This window comes from Miscanthus floridulus, chromosome 15 (genome assembly GCF_019320115.1).
Source record: "Miscanthus floridulus cultivar M001 chromosome 15, ASM1932011v1, whole genome shotgun sequence".
NCBI lineage: Eukaryota > Viridiplantae > Streptophyta > Magnoliopsida > Poales > Poaceae > Miscanthus > Miscanthus floridulus.
The window spans coordinates 41,239,787-41,262,181 of NC_089594.1; the positions used below are offsets into that span (position 1 = coordinate 41,239,787).

At 40.6% G+C, this 22,395-nt stretch overlaps 1 protein-coding gene across 1 annotated transcript; it reads left to right on the plus strand.

Moving 5' to 3' along the window:
* Positions 1-260: 260 nt before the first annotated feature.
* On the plus strand, positions 261-4,544 carry LOC136508774 (GDSL esterase/lipase APG-like). Its single transcript, XM_066503554.1, has 5 exons — positions 261-673; positions 2,282-2,412; positions 2,661-2,885; positions 3,409-3,661; positions 3,816-4,544. The coding sequence occupies exons 1-5, from the start codon at positions 397-399 to the stop codon at positions 4,082-4,084; spliced, it is 1,155 nt and encodes a 384-aa protein (XP_066359651.1). The 5' UTR covers positions 261-396; the 3' UTR covers positions 4,085-4,544.
* The last annotated feature ends 17,851 nt before the right edge of the window (positions 4,545-22,395 follow it).

The following is a 22,395-nucleotide window of genomic DNA, read 5'->3' on the forward strand; positions in this document are numbered from 1 at the left end:
TAACTTCAAAATAAATACATATAGAAGGTAGAATAATTCTATTCCATGGTGTCCACTCCCACACTATGTGCACGTTGTTATCATGCATTAACTGGCACGTACTCTCCCAACTACCATGCTCAGTACTCTCCCAACTACCATGCTACCTACCACGCACCGAATGGAACGCAGTAATACATTCCAATCATCCTACGTGTATGTGAAGCAGCGTGTATCACGTTGGATCTAAACACTATAAATACCACCAGGCTACAAACATCTCTCCTCACTCCAAATCCATCAAACCGAGCTCCATTTCTAAAAGCATCCCTTAGCAGCAAGCTACTACTAGCTACGTGTATTTGCTTTGGAGGGAAAAAGAAAGCATTTAAGATATATAGCATCATTTTCGTTCCCATGGGTACTAATGATAGAGCGGTCATTTCTCTAGTATTGTTCCTTGTGTGCATGGCTAGCCGCTCCTTGGGTACCACTGAAACTGAAGCCGTGGTTGAGCAGAGCCGCTCATTAGTCCCATCCATCTATGTGTTTGGTGATTCCATTGTCGATGTGGGAAATAATGATTTCCTGCCGCCACCTGCGCCCCGTGCGCGATTTCCATACGGCATCGACTTCGCCGGCACCGGCATGACAGGGCGGTTCACGAATGGCTACAACCTTGCCGATTTAGTCGGTATATATTTATTTACTATATATATATATATATATATATGCATGCTTGTATTTTGTTATATGTGGATATTCTTTACAGAGGCTAAAGAAACTCCACTCTAATGGCTTTTCAAATCGTGACTTTCAAGTCCTCAATCATATATTGTTTTTATATTTCGTGTGTAACTATAAAATTATATGTAGCAACATTACTTTTTCAGCACATCGATCATGCAATATATATAGCTTCCATACATGTATCTTGATTGTTATTTTCATATGTAGGGATGTTTAGGTAATACTATAGTACATTTGAGACTTCACAGATCCAAGACACAGCACAGTAAAGAATCACATTTATATTCCCTAATTAATTAATAGAGATGGATACATCTAGAGATCGCATTTGTAAATTGTTACATAGTCTCTAGACAAACGTCTGCCTCACTTAATCGTTTTCAAAGGCAAGAATTTTAAGGTGACCACCACATCTGTTCAGAGACTATTAACAGAGGCGAGTGTCTTAAAACGTCTGCCTCTGTTAATTGAATTGGTTAATAGAGGTGGTTGAAAGTAACTACTAACACAGATGAGCATTCTAAACTTGTCTCTAGAAATCGATTAAGTATTAACAGAGACATACATCTTATTAAGAGACTCGTCTCTAGAAATAGTTACATCAAAAAATAATTCACAACCTTTTCATATTAAATCTGATGAAGACAAACATTATACGGAAATTATAGTTCTTGATCCAATCTACAACTTCGTAGTTGGAAATAAGTTTTTTATTTGAAACTGTTTAAAGTGCTAAAATGTTGTTTTAAGTTCTTAAATGTTACAATTAAAAATTTTAAACAACCTCAATGTTGACATGGTCTATAACAAAGTTCTAGTTCTCAATACAATCTACAAATTTGTAGTTGATTTTTTTAATTTGATGTTGTTTAAAGTCACAAATTTTTTCGGACGTTCTTAGATTTTGAAATCCAATTTTAGAATTTCAAAACAACTTTGAATGTTCACATAGCTAATACTAAAGTTGTGGTGGCCGACCAGATCTACAAGTTTACTGTTGATAATTTTTTGATTCGAAGTTGTTTAGAGTTTCAAATATCTGTTTTAAATTCACATATTTTGAGATTCAAATTTTTGAATTTTTCAAACAATATCTGATGGAGACATGTCCTATACCAAAGTTGTTGTATGCCAAGATTTAAAACTTTGTAGTTAAAACTTTTTATTTGAGTTTTTTAGTAGCTAAAATATTCAAAGATTATGAAATGTTGATACAAAATATAGCATCGTATATATCCTTACAAAAGGTGCAATGGTAGGGACGTCGTTGTGTGAGTTGAAGGTTGCAAGTTTGAGTATTGAGAAGCACATTTTTCTTTGTGCGATACAAAGGCGGTCGGACTGTCCGCCTTGCTCATCGCTGAAAATACTCCCTATAGTAGTGAAACATATATAAATTATTGCAATGTTGATGGCTATTACAACAACAATTTGGATATTTGTGGGTATACACATGGTTAGCTCCTATACTGCTATACAGTTGCCATGCATGAGCCCATGAGCAATAAACAGGTATAGTATAGCAATTCATCAAAGTTTATTATATGTACAGCGCGACGTCTGGGGTTCATGAAGAGTCCACCTGCTTACCTCTCGTTGACACCGTTAACAAACCTTGACCTATTGAAGTGCCGAGTTGGTGCCAATTACGCGTCTGGCGGATCCGGCATTCTTAACACCACGGTATGCTCATATATAAGCTGTTTTTTTAGATTGAGAGATGCTGCTCATAACCTGTGTATACATTACACATACATATTATTGCTTCTCACGATGAGTACACAAATATATCCCGATCACCACACTAGCTAATAATTACTGGTAATTAAATTCAATCATATATTGTGTAAAAGTGGACAAGGAGAATTACATTACATATATTTGATAAACTAATTTCATATCTATGGCTGTCGGCAAATATGTATATGCAGGGAAATGGGACACTCACGCTGCAAAAACAGATCATGTTATTCTCCAAAACTAAAGCAAGAATGTGGCGGTGTGGCCGGAAGCTCAACTATATGATATCAAAGTCGTTCTTCCTTATTAGCGCCGGAGGCAATGACTTCTCTGCCTTCAGTGAAATGGGCATGGGCGAAGAAGATGCCCCAGCCTACATCAGTAGCATGGTCTCAACCTATGTCGAGCATATCAACGTACGTACGTGAGGGACCATATATCTATGATACAAGTTCATTATTGCGCATCAAAAGAATGCAACCAAAAAAATATAATATGTCACAATGGGGTTATTATTTTGGACATTGGCAAGGTCTATCAAATATTTTGTTACTATTACTTTCTATTAGAACACATTGACAGACCGTAGAAAATGTATGATTAAGAGACTAACTCTGTGGATTACACTTTGAAATGTTCAATCTCAATGTAAAGCAAAGTAATTGATGGTCAAAGTTTAGATACGTTTACCACATCCATCTATTGTTGCACACTTTTAATGTAGCCTGTGACATTATTTCTTACATAGACATCATTACAAAATTTCTTTATCCAGAACAACTCCAAGTATAACTCAATTTTGTTGTACAATATATGTGTAGGGAAAAATATAACAGAAGAACACCCCATGAAAAAAGTTTTCACAAAAAGAATGCAACAATGACATGGTGGCTACATTCTTTCTAAATAAACCGCCACGCACATACTTCGTGAATGCAGGCGTTGTACAAGTTGGGAGCACGGAGGTTGGGGATCCTAGACGTGCCAGCAATCGGTTGTACTCCAGGTTCGAGAGTCCCCATGGCCAACGGCGGCTGCAACGACGCCGCTAACTCTATGGCACAGAACTTCAACAAACTCCTAAGGCTTGAGGTGGCAACAGCCGTCGCAACCTCCATGCCCGACATGAAATACTCCATAGCAAGCACCTACAATTTTCTCACTGACTTGATGGACAATCATCTCGTGGCTGGTATGTTCAAGGCCATCGTTTAATTTGTGCAAAAATCTTATCTTTAGGTTGATTAATTCATCAAGATCAATTATTTAGTACTAGCTAGTATTTTGCAGTAACTAATGAACTGTTCTTAACACAATTAGCTGTGCATTTCTATGATCATATTCAGGGATCCCGGTGGTCGAGATGGCATGCTGCGGATCAGGAAAATTGAACGCGGTGGTAATGTGCAGCAAGCCAAACACGACTTATTGTTCGCATCGCGATGACTACATGTTCTGGGATATGTTGCATCCTACACAGGCTACATATGAACGAGGGGTGCTCGCAATCTTCTACGGCCTGCAGGAGTATGCGGATCCCATCAACTTTGCAGGATTAGTCAACAACGCCACAGATATAAATACTACTATGACTCCCAGCGTCTCTGCCATATAATAAACTTCTATCTCGGCCTGCAACTGCAACGTATCACTAGCAGAATACTATCAGCTTTTGGCAGGCATTATTTGAGAAGAAGTAATTCAGTTGAAATAATGTACGTTGTGTGTATCATCAGTATGATGGCAGTCTCTATCTATATATATGTGGGAAAATAAGGACCAGGCCAACAAGTGTTAATTAGCTGCATATGCATGGAAAGTAGCTGGAGACTGCAGCAATGTATTTCTTCGCGTCTTATGGATGGTTTTTTATTTCTAGAATTGTGTTTTGAGTCGGTTTTGTTTTGTAAACTCGTTCATGCAGTCATCGTGGAGTTATTGTTGTAATAAAGTGGTCTGATTCCTCTTCTTCGAGGATGAAGCCGGATGTTCTAGTTCTTATAAGTAGACTCCCTACCCGCTTGCAGCTTGAACTAGTTTGACTTTTGTATTCCACATACTCCCCTCGGATTTTTTACATGTCATATAAGCTTTACCATAAGTCAAATATTTGTATCATTAACCATCGATGTTTTTACAAAAATTATATAGGTACATGACATAAAATTTATGTTTTTAGATTTAGTATGAGAAATACTTTCATAGTATAGAATTCATATGTTGTTCTTATATAAAAAGGATTTTAGATAACAATACTACAAAATTCATTTTCAGAGTCGGCCAAATGAGATTTCCAGAGGGGGGCGCTCTCCTGCCTCCATTTAAAGGTCAATATTAACCAGGATTTTCAGAGGTGTTATATAATGCACACCTCTAGAAATAAATTTTAAAAAACAAACCACAGCTTAGCTCCACTCAACTTTGACTTCCAACTAAACCAGCCTAGATCAAAGAGAGTCAAGTAGAGTGGTTCCTCGTCTTTCTATTCTAAGAGTTGTGCATCGAGCTCTAATTTTTCTTTGAACATCTATTGACTAAACATTTTGGCATCATCTTGCGTTAATATTCTTAACAGAGGCGGTTGTCAGAAGGCGCTCGTCTCCGTTAAACCTTTAACGGAGGCAGCCGCGCTATGACATCCGCCTCAATATCTGGTACATCCATTCTAACCTTTCTATACCCATTAACCTTGTACGTAGCGGAAAAAATATATTAAGACACATCAAAATGAGATGGATGGTGGCATCATGTATAAAATCTACAATTAACATTAATTAAAAATCTACAATTAATTAACACAAACAAAATAAAAAACATGACTTTAAGACATATAATGGCAAAGATCCCTTTGAACATCCAAAAGTGATCACCAAATGATTGAACTTATCTTCTGGGACATTGATCCATAATTGATTTATCAAAATTCACTTTAAGACCAATAATTCAGCAAAGGAGATGAGCAAGTCTTTTAGGTATCTCAACTGACACTACCCCAGATTTGGACATCACTGCCGGCCTCATCACTGCTGAATTTATGACAACCGGCAGTGATGTACCTTCACTATCGGTTATGAGCTTGAAAATGAGAAAATGATTGGGGCTGGGCTAAAACCGGCAGTGAAAGACCACATCACTAACCGGCAGTGAAAGACCACATCACTGCCGGTTTGTGACTTGAATCAACAATGTTTTGGCGGCCACTTATCACTGCCGGTTTAAGCCAAGAGCCGACAGTGATTTTGATCTATCACTGTCGATTCTAGCTAACAACCGACGGTGATAAGCCTACAGCACAAAAAGGCTGCAGCTGTCCTCTTCTTCCTCCTCTCTTCCATCCTGAGAACAGAGGCACGCGTTTGGGCCCTTCCCTCCATTATTGCGGCTGCTCTTCACCATGAAGCTAGCGCTTGGATTTTGAAGAATGGCTTGATCTTTTTGCTTTAAGGTTAGTAACAAACGTCCACTCCTTTGATTTTGTTGCTTAATTAGCTTCGTTTTGATGGCTACATTGCTTGATTCTCATTCTAGTTCTTTCTCCATTCTAGAGAGCACTTTTCCAATTGGACATTTGTGCAAGGCTCAAATTATGGTGAATCCATCATCCAAAAGGTTGGTGTCTATGAACACATTTAAATTCCTAGCTAATTATTCCATGGTGGTCAAGATCATCATTGTTAGTATGTGATGCTATAATTAGTTCTTAGAAGTAGAGTAGAATAGATGTTCTTTATTATTGTGCAATAATTGTTTTTTACTATGATTTTCAATTTACAGGGTCGGGGCTACCAATTTCAATTTTCCAATAATTAGTGTACAATAATGTTTTCCAAAAATGGTACTTTCGAGCTATAATTGTTGTTCATGAAGCTCGATTTCTTATTAATTCTTTGTAATTACTGTCTTAGTATTTTTTTATGCAGAGATGGATCAAGAGTGGATGCATCTGTCCTGAACGGACAAGCGGTACATGCATGGCGTTAGCCAGTTTATCACCGATGCCAAAGCCCATGCTAGGAATAGGAACCCTGTCTTCTGCCCATGCAAAGATTGCAAGAATCAAAGGAACTTTCGTCAAATTGAGTCTATACGATCGCACTTGATTACCAGAGGGTTCATGCCAAACCATACGATATGGACTATGCATGGCGAGGTTGGTGTGAATGTTCTGTAGTAAAACGATGATGATGTGGACATGCCTGACGTAGCCATCCATGATGCTGACGAGGAATCCGGTGTCAACACGGAACCTATGGCCACAGTTAATAATGTGTTTAGGAACACGCTAGCTGATGACACCGAGGATAACGTAGAGACCGGATGTCTTAGTGAAAGACAACTGAGAAAGCTAGAGAAAATAAGACAATATGGCACAACACCATTGTATAGGAATTATCCAATTAGCAAACTGGAAGCCGACATCATGCCGTTAGAGTTCAAATCGACAAACGGATTGAGCGATAAAGGATTCGATCAGTTGTTAGGTATAACAAGGAAAATGCTCCCATAAAAAAATGAGTTGCCAGAAAAGACATACTTAGCCAAGCAAACGATTTGCCCCATCGGCCTCGAGGTTGAAAAAATCCACGCATGTTCCAATGATTGGATATTGTACCATGGAGAAAAATATAAAGACTTAGACAAGTGCCCCAAGTGTGAAGCTCCATGGTACAAGGAAGGGCCATCAGATGAGGGTACCAAGACCAAAGGAGGTCCCGTAAAGGTCGTTTGGTATTTCCCTATAGCTCTCCAGGTGCATAGGCTGTTTGCATGTGCAAAGTCAGCCAAGCTGTTGCGCTGGCATGGCGAAGAGTGTAAGAAAGATACAATGATGAGGCACCCCACCGATGGGCATGACTGGAGGACTGTCAATACTATGTTCTATAAGGACATCGGTGGAGAGGTAAGGCACCTTTGGTTTGCTTTGAGCACAGATGGGATGAATCCTTTCGACTAGGTTAGAAGCAATCATAGCACCTGGCTAGTGACGCTCTGTATATACAACCTTCCACCTTGGGTCTGTATGAAGCGGTCGTACATCCAGATGCCACTACTGATCCAAGGGCCAAGACAACCTAGGAATGGCATCGATATATTTCTGGAACCAGTGATCGATGAACTAGTGGAGATGTTTGAAATGGGTGTGCCGGATGTTTGGGACAAGTACAAAAAGGAACATGTCACGATCAAGGGAGTACTTATCGCTATAATCACTGACCTACCAGGTCGAGGTTCATTGTCCAGAGAGAAGACAAAAGGCTATACTGGATGTGTCGAGTGCTTGGACGACACCGATGCGGTAAATCTGCCAAATAACTCAAAGATAGTTTATATGAGACACCATAGGTTCCTACCTAAGGATCACCCTTACCGTAGGAATAGAAAAGATTTCAACGGTACTATTGAGAAACGCTTAGCTCCAAAATATCGAGACAGGCCTACGATACTTCGAGAACTCAACAAACTGGAGGTTGTCCTTAGGAAGGGGGACAATGCAGTAGTAGCGCCTGATGGGAGCATTTGGAAGAAAAAAATTGGTTTTCTAGAAACTACCTTATTGGCCATTTCTAAGTGTACGCCACTGTCTTGATCCCATGCACATCACTAAAACGTGTGCGCTAACACTCTTAATACCTTGATGGACACCAGGGGGACATTGAAAGATTCACTAGCCACACACCTGGACATGCAACACTTGGGAATCAGGAAGGAGTTGCATCCCATGGAGCTAGAGAATGGCCAGTTTGAACTTCCAGTTGTGTCATGGACATTGAAGAAGGAAGAAAAGCGTGCGCTTATTTCTTTCTTCAATGAACTCAAAGTCCTAATGGGCTACTGTGCGAACCCAAAGAGGCTAGTGCACATGACAGAACTCAAGTTCAACTATGGCCCTATGAAGGCCTATGACTATCATGTCATTATGACTCAGCTGCTCCCTATTGCCCTACGTGGTATCCTCCCCCCAAAGGTTGCACCCCAATCATAAAGCTTTGCTCGTTCTTCAACGCGATCTCAAAAAAGGTCATTTATGTGTCCATGCTAGAATAGCTGCAGTGGGACATAGCCAAAACTCTCATTAGGCTTGCGATGCATTTCCCTCCGACTTACTTTGATATCTCATTGCATCTGCTCATTCATCTTGTTGACCAAATTAGAGCCCTTGGCCCAATGTACCTGCATCAGATGTTCCCTTTCAAAAGATTGATGAAAGTTTTCAGGAGGTATGTTAGGAATAGATTCGGGACAGAAGGGGGCATGGTTGAAGGATGGTCAACGGAGGAGGCCATTGAGTTCTGCACATATTATCTGGACATAAAAAGGGTTGGAGTTCTAGAATTTCGTCACGAGGGAAGACTATGTGGTAAAGGAACGATCGGGGAGAAATCTATTATAGTAGACATCCCTGTTTCTTTCAGACAGGCACAATTTGCTGTTCTCCAACAAGCTGAGGGTGTGATGCCATACATTAACGAGCACAGGCAATCGCTGCAAACTCTGTATCCGAGCAGGTCACAGGCTTGGCTAGAGAAAAAACATAAGGAGGAATCTGTCAACTGGTTGCGACGTCGCTTGCTTGGAATAAAGTTGGGTAATCAACTGGATGCCTTAGCTAAGGGACCTTCGAGTACATATCTTAATTACCAAGGGTATGAGATCAATGGATTCACATTTTACACAAAAAAGCAAGATGGAAAGAGCACATACCAAAATTGTGGTGTTCGTTTTGATGCTCACGACAAAAACGGCAACGTGCAGGCGACATACTATGGTTTCATAGAGGAGATATGGGAGCTAGCCTATGGTCCATTGAAGATAGCTCTTTTTCGCTGCCAGTGGGTCCGGCTCGAGGAAATCAACACTGATAGCGAAGGGTTCACTAACATTGATCTCACTAAGACCGCATATAGAGACGACCCCTTCGCCCTTGCAAGAGATGTTATGCAAGTCTTCTATGTAAGGGACAACAAGATAAAAGGAAGCCTAAAAGTAGTCCTAGAAGGGAAAAGGAAGATTATCGGTGTCGATGGAGTGACGGATGAAGAAGACTACAGGGGCTATCAGGAAATGCCTCCATTCGGGGCGAACGTACCCCTACCTATCCTTCAAGAGGGTGATGAACCTGCTTACGTATGGCTTGATCACAATAAGGCCCTCATTGTTGATGCACCTAAAGATAGTTAGATTATTATTAACTATGTAATCATTATTCGGACGTTGTTCACCAACTATGTAATCTAATTTATATTTTGTGCGCTTCTCTAAAATTAAATAATTGACTATGTAATCAAATATTGAGATGATGTTCAGAAACACTATTATTTGATAATTATAGACCATTAATTAATTATCATGGAATTAAATAATTGAGACACAAATATTTGTGTTATTTTACAATAAATTATATGTATTTACTCCCGTTCAGAGGATAAAACAAAAAACAAAACGTACCTTGACATACTCCCTATCATAGCGCAGCAGTAAAAGTCAGCTACTGTGAAGCCCGCGCCCTTGGTTTGAATCCTAGGTGTGGCAAACTTTTTTTATATTTTTACAGAATTAAATGAACCTCAACTTAAACTATAAAAATGATAACAAAATGTTTCCTAACGTAAATCCTCCTTGAACGCAGCAGTTAAGCCACTAATCCATCTTTCTCGCTCCCTCAGTTCGAAACCCAGGCAGGACAAAATTTTTTTATCTAGAGCCCACAGCAGTGGCTCTTATTTCAAAAAAATAAAAGCTGTCGGTTTGTCAAGCCTATCACTACCGGTTCTAAAAACCGGCACTAATGACCACTATCACTGCCGATTTTTTAACAAAACCGACAGTGATACGACAGTGGCTTTGATTTCAAAAAAAAAGCTATTGGTTTGTCAGGTCCATCGCGACAGTGATACATGGAATCACTGCCGGTTCTAAAAACCGGCACTAATGACTCATATCACTGCCAATTTTTTAACAAAACCAATAGTGATACGGCAGTGGCTCTGATTTCAAAGAAAAAAAACTGTCAGTTTGTCAGGCCTATTGTGACAGTGATACATGGAATCACTGTAGGTTCTAAAAATCAGCACTAATATCCCCTATCACTACCGGTTTTTTAACAAAACCGGTAGTGATATGAATATTCCCTCATGGACCAGCAATGCTCCCTCTGATTACCATAGCAAGAGCACTGCTCCCACCTACCACGATAGCTAGCGTATAAAATGGCGCCCTGCTAGGGAGCCTCTCCATGCATGGTTTCAGCCAGGGCTTATTAGCCATGATACAGTGTTTTCCTCTCACAACAAACCACAGATATCGTTATGCGTTGTAGTCCACCAAAATGGTGCACACAAGAGGTACTAGAAGAATGCTATTGAAGATAGAGCATTGCCGAAGATTGGAGATGCCACGAGATTCACAGAGCCATCCACTGCGGTGCGCATCTAGAAAAAGGCCATGTACAGACAAGGCGGATTCATCGATGCCACCTTGTCATCTCCAACCGGTATAGCTCGTAGACCACCTCGGTGCTGCTGTTTGACCCTAGTTGGTGCTAGAAGAATGCTACTGAGGTGGTTAAATTATAATATGTTGATACACATTAATTGTAACATTGACCTATATGCAAATAGGTCTTTGTTATCATATATGGAATTTTAGTGTAAGGTCTCTGTTATTGTATATGTAATTTATTTCTAATATTTTTGTTATTTTTTGATGTATTTCATTACTATCTAAATAAATATATCGTTGTTGTTAAAACTTTCCCACTGTACTATTTAAATAAATATATCCTTTACATATATGCACATTCATTGTCGGTTCTATTTACAAACCGATAGTGATATTCACTTTCACTGTCGGTTCTATTTAAAAACCGGCATTGATATTAACTTTCACTATCGGTTCTATTTAAATACCGACAGTGATGTCCATGCCCCCCTATATAAATCAAACCGCCAGCCACATACATTGATCCCACCCACCCATGAACTCTCACAGTCTCATTTCTCACGTTTCACTCTCACTTCTCAAGAAATCCACTCTCTCTCTACGTGATTTGGTCATGGCTCCTTCATTTTTAATGGTATTGACATGTTGTCTTCTCCAATATTCTATCTATATTCATTTGATCTATATTTATATTCATCTTTCTTTGCATTCTATATTTATATATATTCTTATTCCTTGCATTCGATCTATATTTAATTATGTTGCCATATTTTACTTGGAAGAATTTTTTGTGCATATATTTTATGTTCATATTTTTTTTGCATTTTATCGATCAGGTGGTATGAACAACGGACCTCCCCCACCACAAGAACCAGGTTTCCACCCTGGCGATGAGCCATTTGCTCCTAATGTGGCCATTCCACGATTCCCTGTTCTAGCTATTGTATGAAATATTTTCCAATATCTTTTGTTTTTTGATGCTAAAAAATAAGTGTAATTAGTTTAATGTCATTGTTGCATACATATATGTCGCAGACTATATCCCCAATAGATTGGCTATGAACAACACTTAGCTGGTTCTTTATCTCGGACATCATCGAGAACATGGCATCTAATGCAAGTGGTCGGCTATGGACGTGTGAACTCAGTTTTTCCATCCCTTTGAGGGCTGCAAATCATCGGAACCATATCCATGAGATGGGCAGACAGAGCCTGGACGTGATAAGTGCCCAATTCAGTGCCATGTGTATCTGCTTAGAGGCACTTCACCGTGTTTGCTATGATGTGCCTGATTTCTCGCACTTCAAGGTACTTGCTTTAAATGCTGGTGATATCCCCGTCCCGCAAGCAAGCGAATGGTTTGCGAGCTACAACCGTGCGAATGTGGTAAAATGGTTACTTATACCTGAGTCATGGTTATTTATTGTTTATTATTGTAATAACATTCTCTAATTTTTTTCTTTTTATCTGCATGCAGATTGCGCTCTAGGACCTTACCTATGCTGCATGTGGATTGTGGGCCGTTCTAGACCAAGCTACGGAGCAACTCGGGTACGATTGGGACTTCTGCAATGGAAACCTCGGCCAGCTCACTATAGAAGGACGCCAGTATTGCATAAGGATTACTAACAGGGGCAATGGTCATTTAGTAGGTTACATCTATGGCCGACCATTCTTTTGGTATTGTGAGGCACGAGAGAGTGCACTCATACGGTCATTGACCTTCATCGATACAAGCGGATACATAATCCATGACATCAATTACCATATATGGCTACAGAGGCATGTTAGTGTTCATGTCTCGGTCGATCCCGGCAGTGATTCTGATAGTAATTAATGTTTATTTAGCTAGGTTTTCAAGGTCGTAGTTTAATTGAGTTCTAATTTTAATTTGTACAGCTTGTGTATTTAATTATTGTCATGCATGTAATTCGTGTAACATTTGTTGGGCAACTAGAAATATAAATTCTGGGTCGTATTAGTCTCAAAATTATTCTCAGGCTTGCACGTGACACAGGTGAAGGAAACACCAAGTTTGAGATTTTCCGGAGATGGTTTGCTACTTTCTGAGGTTTAATTAAATTTTCGCGCAATGACACCGATTAATTATAGGTTGAACTGAATCTACCCATAAAAAGATCCAGAATGGTGCCAAACTTTTACATAGGCTCTAATGTGCCCTAGGGATAAGAATTTTGTGGAGGTCGATAAAAACATCTATTGCGTCCAAGATGTGATTCACCATCTTTTGTCTCATTCAGCACAGAGAAAAATATATTAATAAAAAAATGATCAGAAAAACCTCAGATCTTGTTTGGGGCCTTAATTTTTGTATACATGCTTGCCAAAAAATTTCAAGTCATTTTGACATAGGCGGAGTATATATGTTTCACAGAGGTACATGAGCCCTTTCATCGAACCATGACTATACACATAGGTTATCAAGGTTTCTGTGGTTCATATGCATTCCGGTGTCATATTGGTCTCAAACTTTTTCTTAGACTTGCACGTGTCACGTTTGAAGGAAACACCTAGTTTTGGATTTTTCGAAGATGGTTTGCTACTTTATGAGGTTTAATTGAATTTCTGCGCGACAACACCGATTAATTATAGGTTGAACTGAGTCTACCCACGAAAAGATCCGGAATGGTCCCAAACTTTTACACAGGCTCTAATGTGCCCAAGAGATAAGAATTTTATGGAGGTCGATGAAAAAATCTTTTGGGTCCAAGATGTAATTCACCCTCTTTTGTCTGATTCAGCACACAGAAAAAATATATTAATAAAAAAATGTTAGAAAAACCTCAGATCTTGTTTGGGGCCTTAATTTTGGTATACATGCTTGCCAAACAAATTTCAAGCCATGTCAACATAGGCAGAGTATACATGCTTCATAGAGGTACATGAGCCCTTTCATCGACCAATGACTATACACATAGGTTATTAAGGTTTCTATGGTTCATACGCATTCTGGTGTTGTATTGATCTCAAACTTTTTTTTAGGCTTGCATGTGCTACGTGTGAAGGAAACACCTAGTTTGGGATTTTCCGAAGATGGTTTGCTACTTTCTGAGGTTTAATTAAATTTTCACACGACGACACCGATTAATTATAGGTTGAACTGAGTCTACCCACGAAAAGATCTGAAATAGTGTCAAACTTTTACATAGGCTCTAATGTGCCCTAGGGATAAGAATTTTCTGGAGGTCGATGAAAAAATCTATTGGGTCTAAGATGTAATTCACCCTCTTTTGTCTGATTCAGCACACAGAAAAATATAATAAATAAAAAAACTGATCTGAAAACCCTAAGATCATGTGTGTGGTCTTAATTTGGGTGTACATGTTTGCCAAAAACATTTCAAGCCATTTCGACATAGGTGGAGTACATGCTTCACAGAGGTACATGAGCCCTTTCATCGAACCATGACTATACACATAGGTTATCAAGGTTTCTGTGGTTCATACGCATTCCGGTGTCATATTGGTCTCAAACTTTTTCTTAGGCTTGCACGTTCCATGTGTGAAGGAAACACCTAGTTTGGGATTTTCCGGAGATGGTTTGCTACTTTCTGAGGTTTAATTGAATTTCCGCACGACGACACCGATTAATTATAGGTTGAACTGAGTCTACCCACGAAAAGATCTAGAATGGTGCCAAACTTTTATACAAGATCTAATGTGCCCTAGGGATAAGAATTTTATGGAGGTTGATGAAAAAATCTATTGGATCCAAGATGTAAATCACCCTCTTTTGTCTGATTCAGCAAACAAAAAAATATAATAAATAAAAAAACTGATCAGAAAAACCTGAGAAACTGTGTGGGGTCTTAATTTGGGTGTACATGCTTGCCAAAAAAATTTTAAGTCATTTTAACATAGGAATACACATGCTTCTATTTATTCAATATATAAATTTTTTTAATATATATAAACATCACCGTCGGTTTCAAAAAACCGATAGTGATGAGACGAAACTAACAGCGATGCTGGTTATCACTATTGGTTTATTTTGAAAACCCGCAGTGATATATAAAAAAATAAAAAATTATGCCAGCCCTCGGGTTCGAGCTCGGGTCTTAGGCAGCAGAGTTCTGAGACGTAACCACTGCGCTAGAATATGATGTGTGTCAAGGCTAATTTATTTTTTATTTTTGACCTTTTAGTGCGCTTAATAAATAAGAAAATTAAACCAAAAAATTTGGGCCGCCTGGGACTCGAACACGGGTCTCGGGGGCTAAATTACGAGGTCTTAACCATTAAACCAGTTGGAGAAATTAAAAAGAAAGGGAAAAGATATCCTACTTAAGTGGTAACTGCTACACCGCAATCACTGTCGGTTCAAAGAATAGCCCGGCAGTGATATTTCTTCATCACTGTTAGTTTAGTCTTACAACCGACAGTGATAAACCATTTCCCAAAGTCATTTAATAATTTATAAAATTAAACCAAAAAATTTTGGCCGCCTGGGACTCGAACACAGGTCTCGGGGGCTAAATTGCGGTGTCTTAACCATTGAGCCACTCGGAGGAATTCAAAAGAAAGGGAAAAGATATCCTACTTAACCCCTAACTGCTACACCCCCATCACTGCCGGTTCGAGGAATGGCCCGGTAGTGATGTTTCCCCATCACTGTCGGTTGATAATTAGAATCGGCAGTGATGAACCATTGGTATAAAAGCAAGGCACGGGTTGAAATTTTTTAAATTCATTTCAACCCCACGCCAACCCCTCCCCCCGCGCCACCGGAGCACCACCCCACGCCCACGGGCACCACCGTTCCCCGCGCACCCATCCACCGCCCCCGCGTCGCCATTCCTAGCCCCGCGCTCCTCTTCTTTGACGTCGACACCCGTGCACCGCCCCACACCGGAGCACCGCCCCTCACCATCCACCGCCCCACGTCGGAGCACCATGTAGTATGTGCCCTCGTTCCTCGTCCACAATTACAGCCGTGCCCCTCCTCCTCCACGCCTGCACTCCCACCGCTGAGGCCTTCAAGAGCGCGCTGACAGCTGGTTTCCCACCCCGATGGTGAGTGCGTGGCTCACTGTCCGCTATGTGTTTGATGAAATGCCCCATGGTGAGTGCAAGGGCCCTGGATTCTGTACTTGCTTATGATGCTTGCGTCCGCCTTTGCCTTCACGCATGGGCTAGAGGCTATATGGAAGCTCCTGTTTTCTAGAAAATGAATGTACGCTCTTGAGAAATACATTCAGGTAAGTTAAATCTTGCACATAATTGAAGATAGGTCACTAAAACCAAACTATAAGGACTGCACTAGATATTGTATCTGCACCATGCTCGCTGCCTCTAGCAACTATCAGTTCTGTCTATGATGAGGAATTGAGGATAGCCATTACTTTGTGTTTTGCATTTATAGGGTCAGGTGGCAGCACCCAAAAAACCGCAATTGTGCAATGTAGGAACATGTCTATTCTATTATTCTTCTTGGTTATAGCTGCTGCTGTCCACTATGATATGGGATTTTCTTTAAATTAATTCACCATGAAATGATATTGACTGTTGAGGCACATCGTGTGTTTTTGTTCAAGGTCAACTATACCAAAAATCGATAGGTGTGTAAATCCTACCTGTTCTGTGTGCTATATAACCATGGCTATCAAAATCATTCGGCTTGCATGATCCTCCATGGTTCCTATATAATTTTGGTATTATGCATCAGTATACAGCCTATAAAGGCTTGCAATTAGAATGAGCTTAACCAGATGTTGGTCCACTCCATGGTTCCTATATAATTTTGGTTTTGTGTTGAATGTTGGCATTTTAAACAATTGTTTTAACTTTTTAGACGAGAAAGTCTTTGTTACAACAACAACAAAGCCTTTAAGTCCCAAACAAGTTGGGGTAGGCTAGAGTTGAAACCCAGCAGAAGCTATCAAGGTCCAGGCACGTGAATAGCTATTTTCGAAGAACTCCTATCTAAGGCTAAGTCTTTGGGTATATTTCATCCTTTCAAGTCTCCTTTTATTGCCTCTACCCAAGTCAACTTCAGTCTTCCTCTACCTCTCTTCACGTTACTATCCTAGCTTAGGATTCCACTACGCACCAGTGCCTCTAGAGGTCTTCGTTGGACATGTCCAAACCATCTCAACCGGTGTTGGACAAGCTTTTTCATGCTAAAATCATGAAGAATAATTTAATTTGTTAGATGCTACAAGTACCTCCTCTCACAATGTAGCTTGCTCCATGCCTCTTTATCTAGATAATATTTGTTCATTAGCTGTATGTGAACTTAATATTCTTATACATCATGTTTGAATGACAACCTAATTTACTTAAATATATAGGCAACCATGGTATGGTATGTAGTGCATGTTGGTCACGTGCCTGGGATTTATCGAACCTGGGAAGATTGCTATGCTCAAGTCAATCACTACCCTGGTAATTTGCACAAAAAATACAACACAGAAGCTAAAGCTTTGAGGGCCTACTATAGTCATCCGGCCTACCTTGTAAGCCATGGGCAACTGGCCTACTATGGTCCAATGAATGCAAACCATGGCCATCCGCTGGCACTAGAGATTGAAGAGAAGCCACCCGCCGGAGATGTGAAGATTAGGAGAATTGCTCCTTGGTCTTGGAAAGATGTCATGCTTTTATTTGTAGCTATGGTCATTGCTTTTCTTATTTGGAAGTTGATGTAGGCTTAGTTTCATAGAATAATAGGTGGACTTTGTTGTATGTGGTCAATCAAACAATAAATTTGTTCTAGGTGAACATATGATATTATTGGACTTTGTTGTATGTGGACTTATTATTAGACTTTGCATTAAACATATTATATGTATATATATAATATGAACATATGATATTATTAGTTGTCCGCAGTCAAAACTAACCATGATCGTGTCACAGCCATGACTCGCCGTTGCCTGTTACCCCATCACCGAAGAACAGATCGGCAACAAGAAGCGGCTGATATCGCTGGGATGGGAGAGCCGCATGATTCGACAAATGGTGACAGTGTCAATCAGGACGGTGAGAACGAGCAGCCATGGACCCCGTCCGGCCTGCTTGAGCTGGGTAAAAATGACCAAGATGGCCAGGTAACTTTGGTATCATGTGACTATGTAGCCACACACTCTAATCAATTGAGAGGGTCATAGCTTACTTGGTGTTTCCAGTAGGAGCCTCCGCCGGCCGAGGAGCCAGAGGGTTCGGTTAGCAGGAAGGCCAGATCCAAGTGAGGCATGTCAAAGATTCCTGTTGGTAGGAATGCACACTAGCACATCACTGAGTTTGATGAATTCGGGGATCCACTCTCACCGCCTATAGCTTTGACCAAATACAAGACCATCCTTAGGTTACTTGTAAGGGACTTCATCCCGATTAGGTACAGGAAGTGGAATGGGAAAAATAATGACCCATGGAGGGTTCCCGAAAGTGAGAAGGATTACATATGGGATATCAAGATCCCAGAGTATTTCACTTTCCCAATGGAGTATGATAAGGAGGTAGTCAAGAAAAAAGCAAAAGAAATCATGGGGACATGCTTCAAGAATTTCAAGGGGACATTGTACAAGAATTTTGTCCTCCAAAATAAAGAGCCAGATTTTGATGGTGGACAGTTTAGCAAGCAGAAGGACTTCTGGTAGGATTTCAAGGAATATAGGTTATCCAAGGAGTACTTAGAACTGAGCAGGAAGAATAAGGAGAACTCACAGAAAGCGACGAATCCTCATCATCTCGGCTCTCGTGGCTACGCCAAAAAGATACCAGAATTTGAAGTAGAACTTGAAAAGATGGATCGCCTTACTAAGGAAGGCATTCAGGTTGAGACCGCCCATTGGGAGCCAAGATCGGTATTATACTGTATGAGGAGGAATGTATGCCACGCCAAGGATGGGAGCTTTAGCTCCACAAATCCACCCATGAGCGAACTCATCTAAAGGATCTCCCAGGTAACTGAGGAGGTGTGGCAAGGGACTCACACTTCTAATAGGGAGAAAGACGTGCTCACCCAAGCACTCGGAACCAAGGAGCACCCTGGTCGCACTAGAGGAACCAGTGTTGTTCCTTAGAAACTAGCATTCCCCGAAGAATCTCACACTTACCAGAGCTGCTCGAGGGGTAAAGCAGATCAGGAGGCAGAGTGTTTGAGGCAACTAAAAGAGATGGAAGACAGAATGGATGCATGGATTGAGGAGACTGTTAAAGCACGAGTCCAGCAAATTTTGCTGTCCAAGGGGTCAGGAGTACCCCAAAACCCTACTCCTACTGCTTTTAGCCCACAATTTAGGGGTCGCAGCAGCTATGGATCGACCCCGCTCAACGAAGAAGATGCGAATGTGCCTCATCCGGTGGACGGCATCACTGAACCCATCAATGTCAAGTTGTACATCCGTCAGGAATGGACAAAGGACAAGGTGGAGCTCGGCTAGGCCTAGCCTACGGGAGATGGGACCATTGATGGCCGCCCAATTCCACTAGGGTACGCTCGCGTCACCATTGATAGAATACTTGATAAGAAGTATAACAAGATACACATTAAGTACCCCGTAGTGGAAGACATGCCAAAACTTGGTCATAACAAGGGCTCTCAAGTGGCATGGCGCAAGCGCTTCATTAAGCTTAACCACCAATTGTCCTCTGATGATGAGGATGACTGTGAGTCTTCGCCCACCCACGATGATCACTCACCATCTCCCAACAGAGATCACTCCCCTCCTCATCCCTTGCCATCACCCCTGAGAAGATAGAGGTCTCCTTCTATTCCTTCTTATCTGACTCCATCTTCATCAGCCCCGAGAAAAGAGAAGACTCCTCCTCCTCCATCTTCATCAGCCCCGGGAAAATAGAATTCTCGTCGTCATCCTCCTCCTCCACCTCAGCCCAAAACAAGATCAAAGGTATCCTCGCAGTCGTAGAAAAGGTCCTTCAATTTAGTCGCTAATGCTCCCAAAGTGGACCAACAAAAAAGAAAAGGCCGTTCAGTGGCAGCGTTACAAACTTGATGGAAGGAAAATTTACAGCACACATCTCGAAGGAAGATTATGTTAGTTTCTTCAATCTCTGTGCCTCACTGCCTCCGTGTTTGTTGAAGTCTGAATTCGAAAGGCAAACACAGAATTAGTACGCTACAATAAGAGCCGATGAAATACACAATGAAGATTTAAGAAAGATACAGAAGTATGTCAAAGACAACCCTGAATTAACCATGGAAGAGGTTGCGGACATCTATTATGATGTACAAGGGATGGGAACACCGGCAATGAAGTATGAAAGGGGTAATCTTTTGGTTCCCGATGACGAGTATAAAAATTTGACAACATATATGGACCAGTTGCATGAATATTACATGGGTCAAGCGACTTTGGTTTTGTGGTTCTTATCCGTTTGCCATATGTTTTTCATTATCCTGAAGAAGAGAAGTTTGATGTCGAGTGGGAGTGCTTGTTCCAGCTATACCAGAAACGCTCTCTCGATTCACAAATGTTGACGTTGTGGACTATGTAAGTACCCTACACACATGATATTATAATTAACTACTCTCTCGAGACACAAATTGTTAACTTTTGACTAATTCCCATGATTTTATGTAGGTGTATAACAAAATTTTGCATACTAAAAAGCAAATAGGATAACATAGGCTTCCTGGACCCCTTGCGAGTCAATGAGAAGACATGTTTAGGCCTCTGTAGATGTGATGTGGAAGACTTGAAAGATAGATTGATTGCTGTTTTTGATGAATTCAAGATGAAGAACAAAATCTACATACTTCTAGCCTACAACTGCGAGTATGTGTTCTCGGCTTTTAATTTTATGCCTCGTTTTTTGTTAAGATTATTCGATAATTAGGATTCTATGATTGCAGCAACTATTTCATCTTTATTTATGTCAATCTTGCTAAAAATCTAATCGAGGTGTGGAACTCGAAGAAAAAACCATTTCATCATCTTGAGTCACCGGTGGCAGTGCTGAATTAGTAAGCGATCATAATAACATATTATTTTCTAGTTACACATGCCACTTTCTAATGTTTCTCCTTTTAATGTTGCACAGTGTCCGAAGAAGATATATTGGTGGGACGCAGGTCCCATTCAAGGTTATCGAAATGGAGGGGAAGTACCTAAAATAGACGGCGGGAAACAATGAATGCGGGTTTTATGTAATGTGGGCAATGCTTCGCTATATCGGCGGGAAATCGGAAGAAGCAGATAAGTTGGTGTGTATAATCCCTATTTCATTTATGTCTGTTAATAATTCAACAAAATGATTTACTGATTCCTCTTTGGATATCATCTATTTTGAACGACAGCGCAAGAAATATAACCACGAAAGACTGTTAGACATGGAGATCATTGCACTGCAATCGGAGCTGGCAAAATTCATCTTAGCCGAGGTATTGGAAAAAGATGGAGTATTTTCCATTACACAATCCGTGAAGTTCAAGGACCAGTATGGCCCAGAGCGGCTCGCTAGATTATTGTAAGAAGTCCGAAAAGCATGCTTCATCTTATCGAATATTTTTTTTTATTTTGAGGAATCGAGATCTTGATAAGAACATTTGAACTATAACCGTAACATTTGTAATGTTTAATATTGATGGACCTATCGTCTACGTAGCGTATATAAAGTGAAACTCGATTCCACAAAAAAATACAAATTAAAATAAATTATAAAACAATAAAATACGAACAGGCCATCAGTGCCGGTTAGCAACAAACCGACAGTGGTGTCGTAACCATCACTGCCGGTTAGCAATAAACCGACAGTGTTGTCGTAACCATCACTGCCGGTTAGAAACAAACTGACAGTGTTGGCTTGCTCAACACTACAGGCTTGAACCATGAACCGACAGTGATGGTTACGATAACACTACCGGTTTAATCCATGAACCGGCAGTGTAGGCTTGCTCAACACTGCTAGCTTGAGCCAAGAACTAACACTCTTGAAGCAACCTTCACTGTCGGTTGGGACTATAAACCGGCAGTGTTGTTCAACTGGACACTGCCGGGTGGAGCCAGGAATCGACACTGTTGCTTGTAGATCAGTGTCGGTTTTTAAGGACCGATAGTGATGTCAACCCCCATCACTGCCGGTATGCCACTGTCGGTTCAAAATCCGGTAGTGAAGGGGTTTTTTGAACCGACAGTGATGTCTAGATCTGGGATAGTGTGATCAACATCCTCTTGCATAAAAATGAGGGTGTCCTCTGCGTATTGCAGGATGTGGAAGTCCTGGTCGCTCTAGTAAGGAATTAGAAGATGCAGATGGCCATGGTTGTTGGATGAGTTCAGTAAAGTTTGAAGGAAGTCATCAACCAACATGAAAAACAGAGGTGGCAGTGGATATCCTTGCCGAAATCCTCTACGGCAAAGAAAAACTTTACCCCGGCACCCCATTAAGTAGGATAGCTAATGTCCCTGAACGAAAAATAAGTTTCATCCAAGTTAGTAATTTAGGTGGGAATCCCTTTCTTTGCATAATTTGCGGTATTAGTTCATGCTCAACTTTGTCAAAA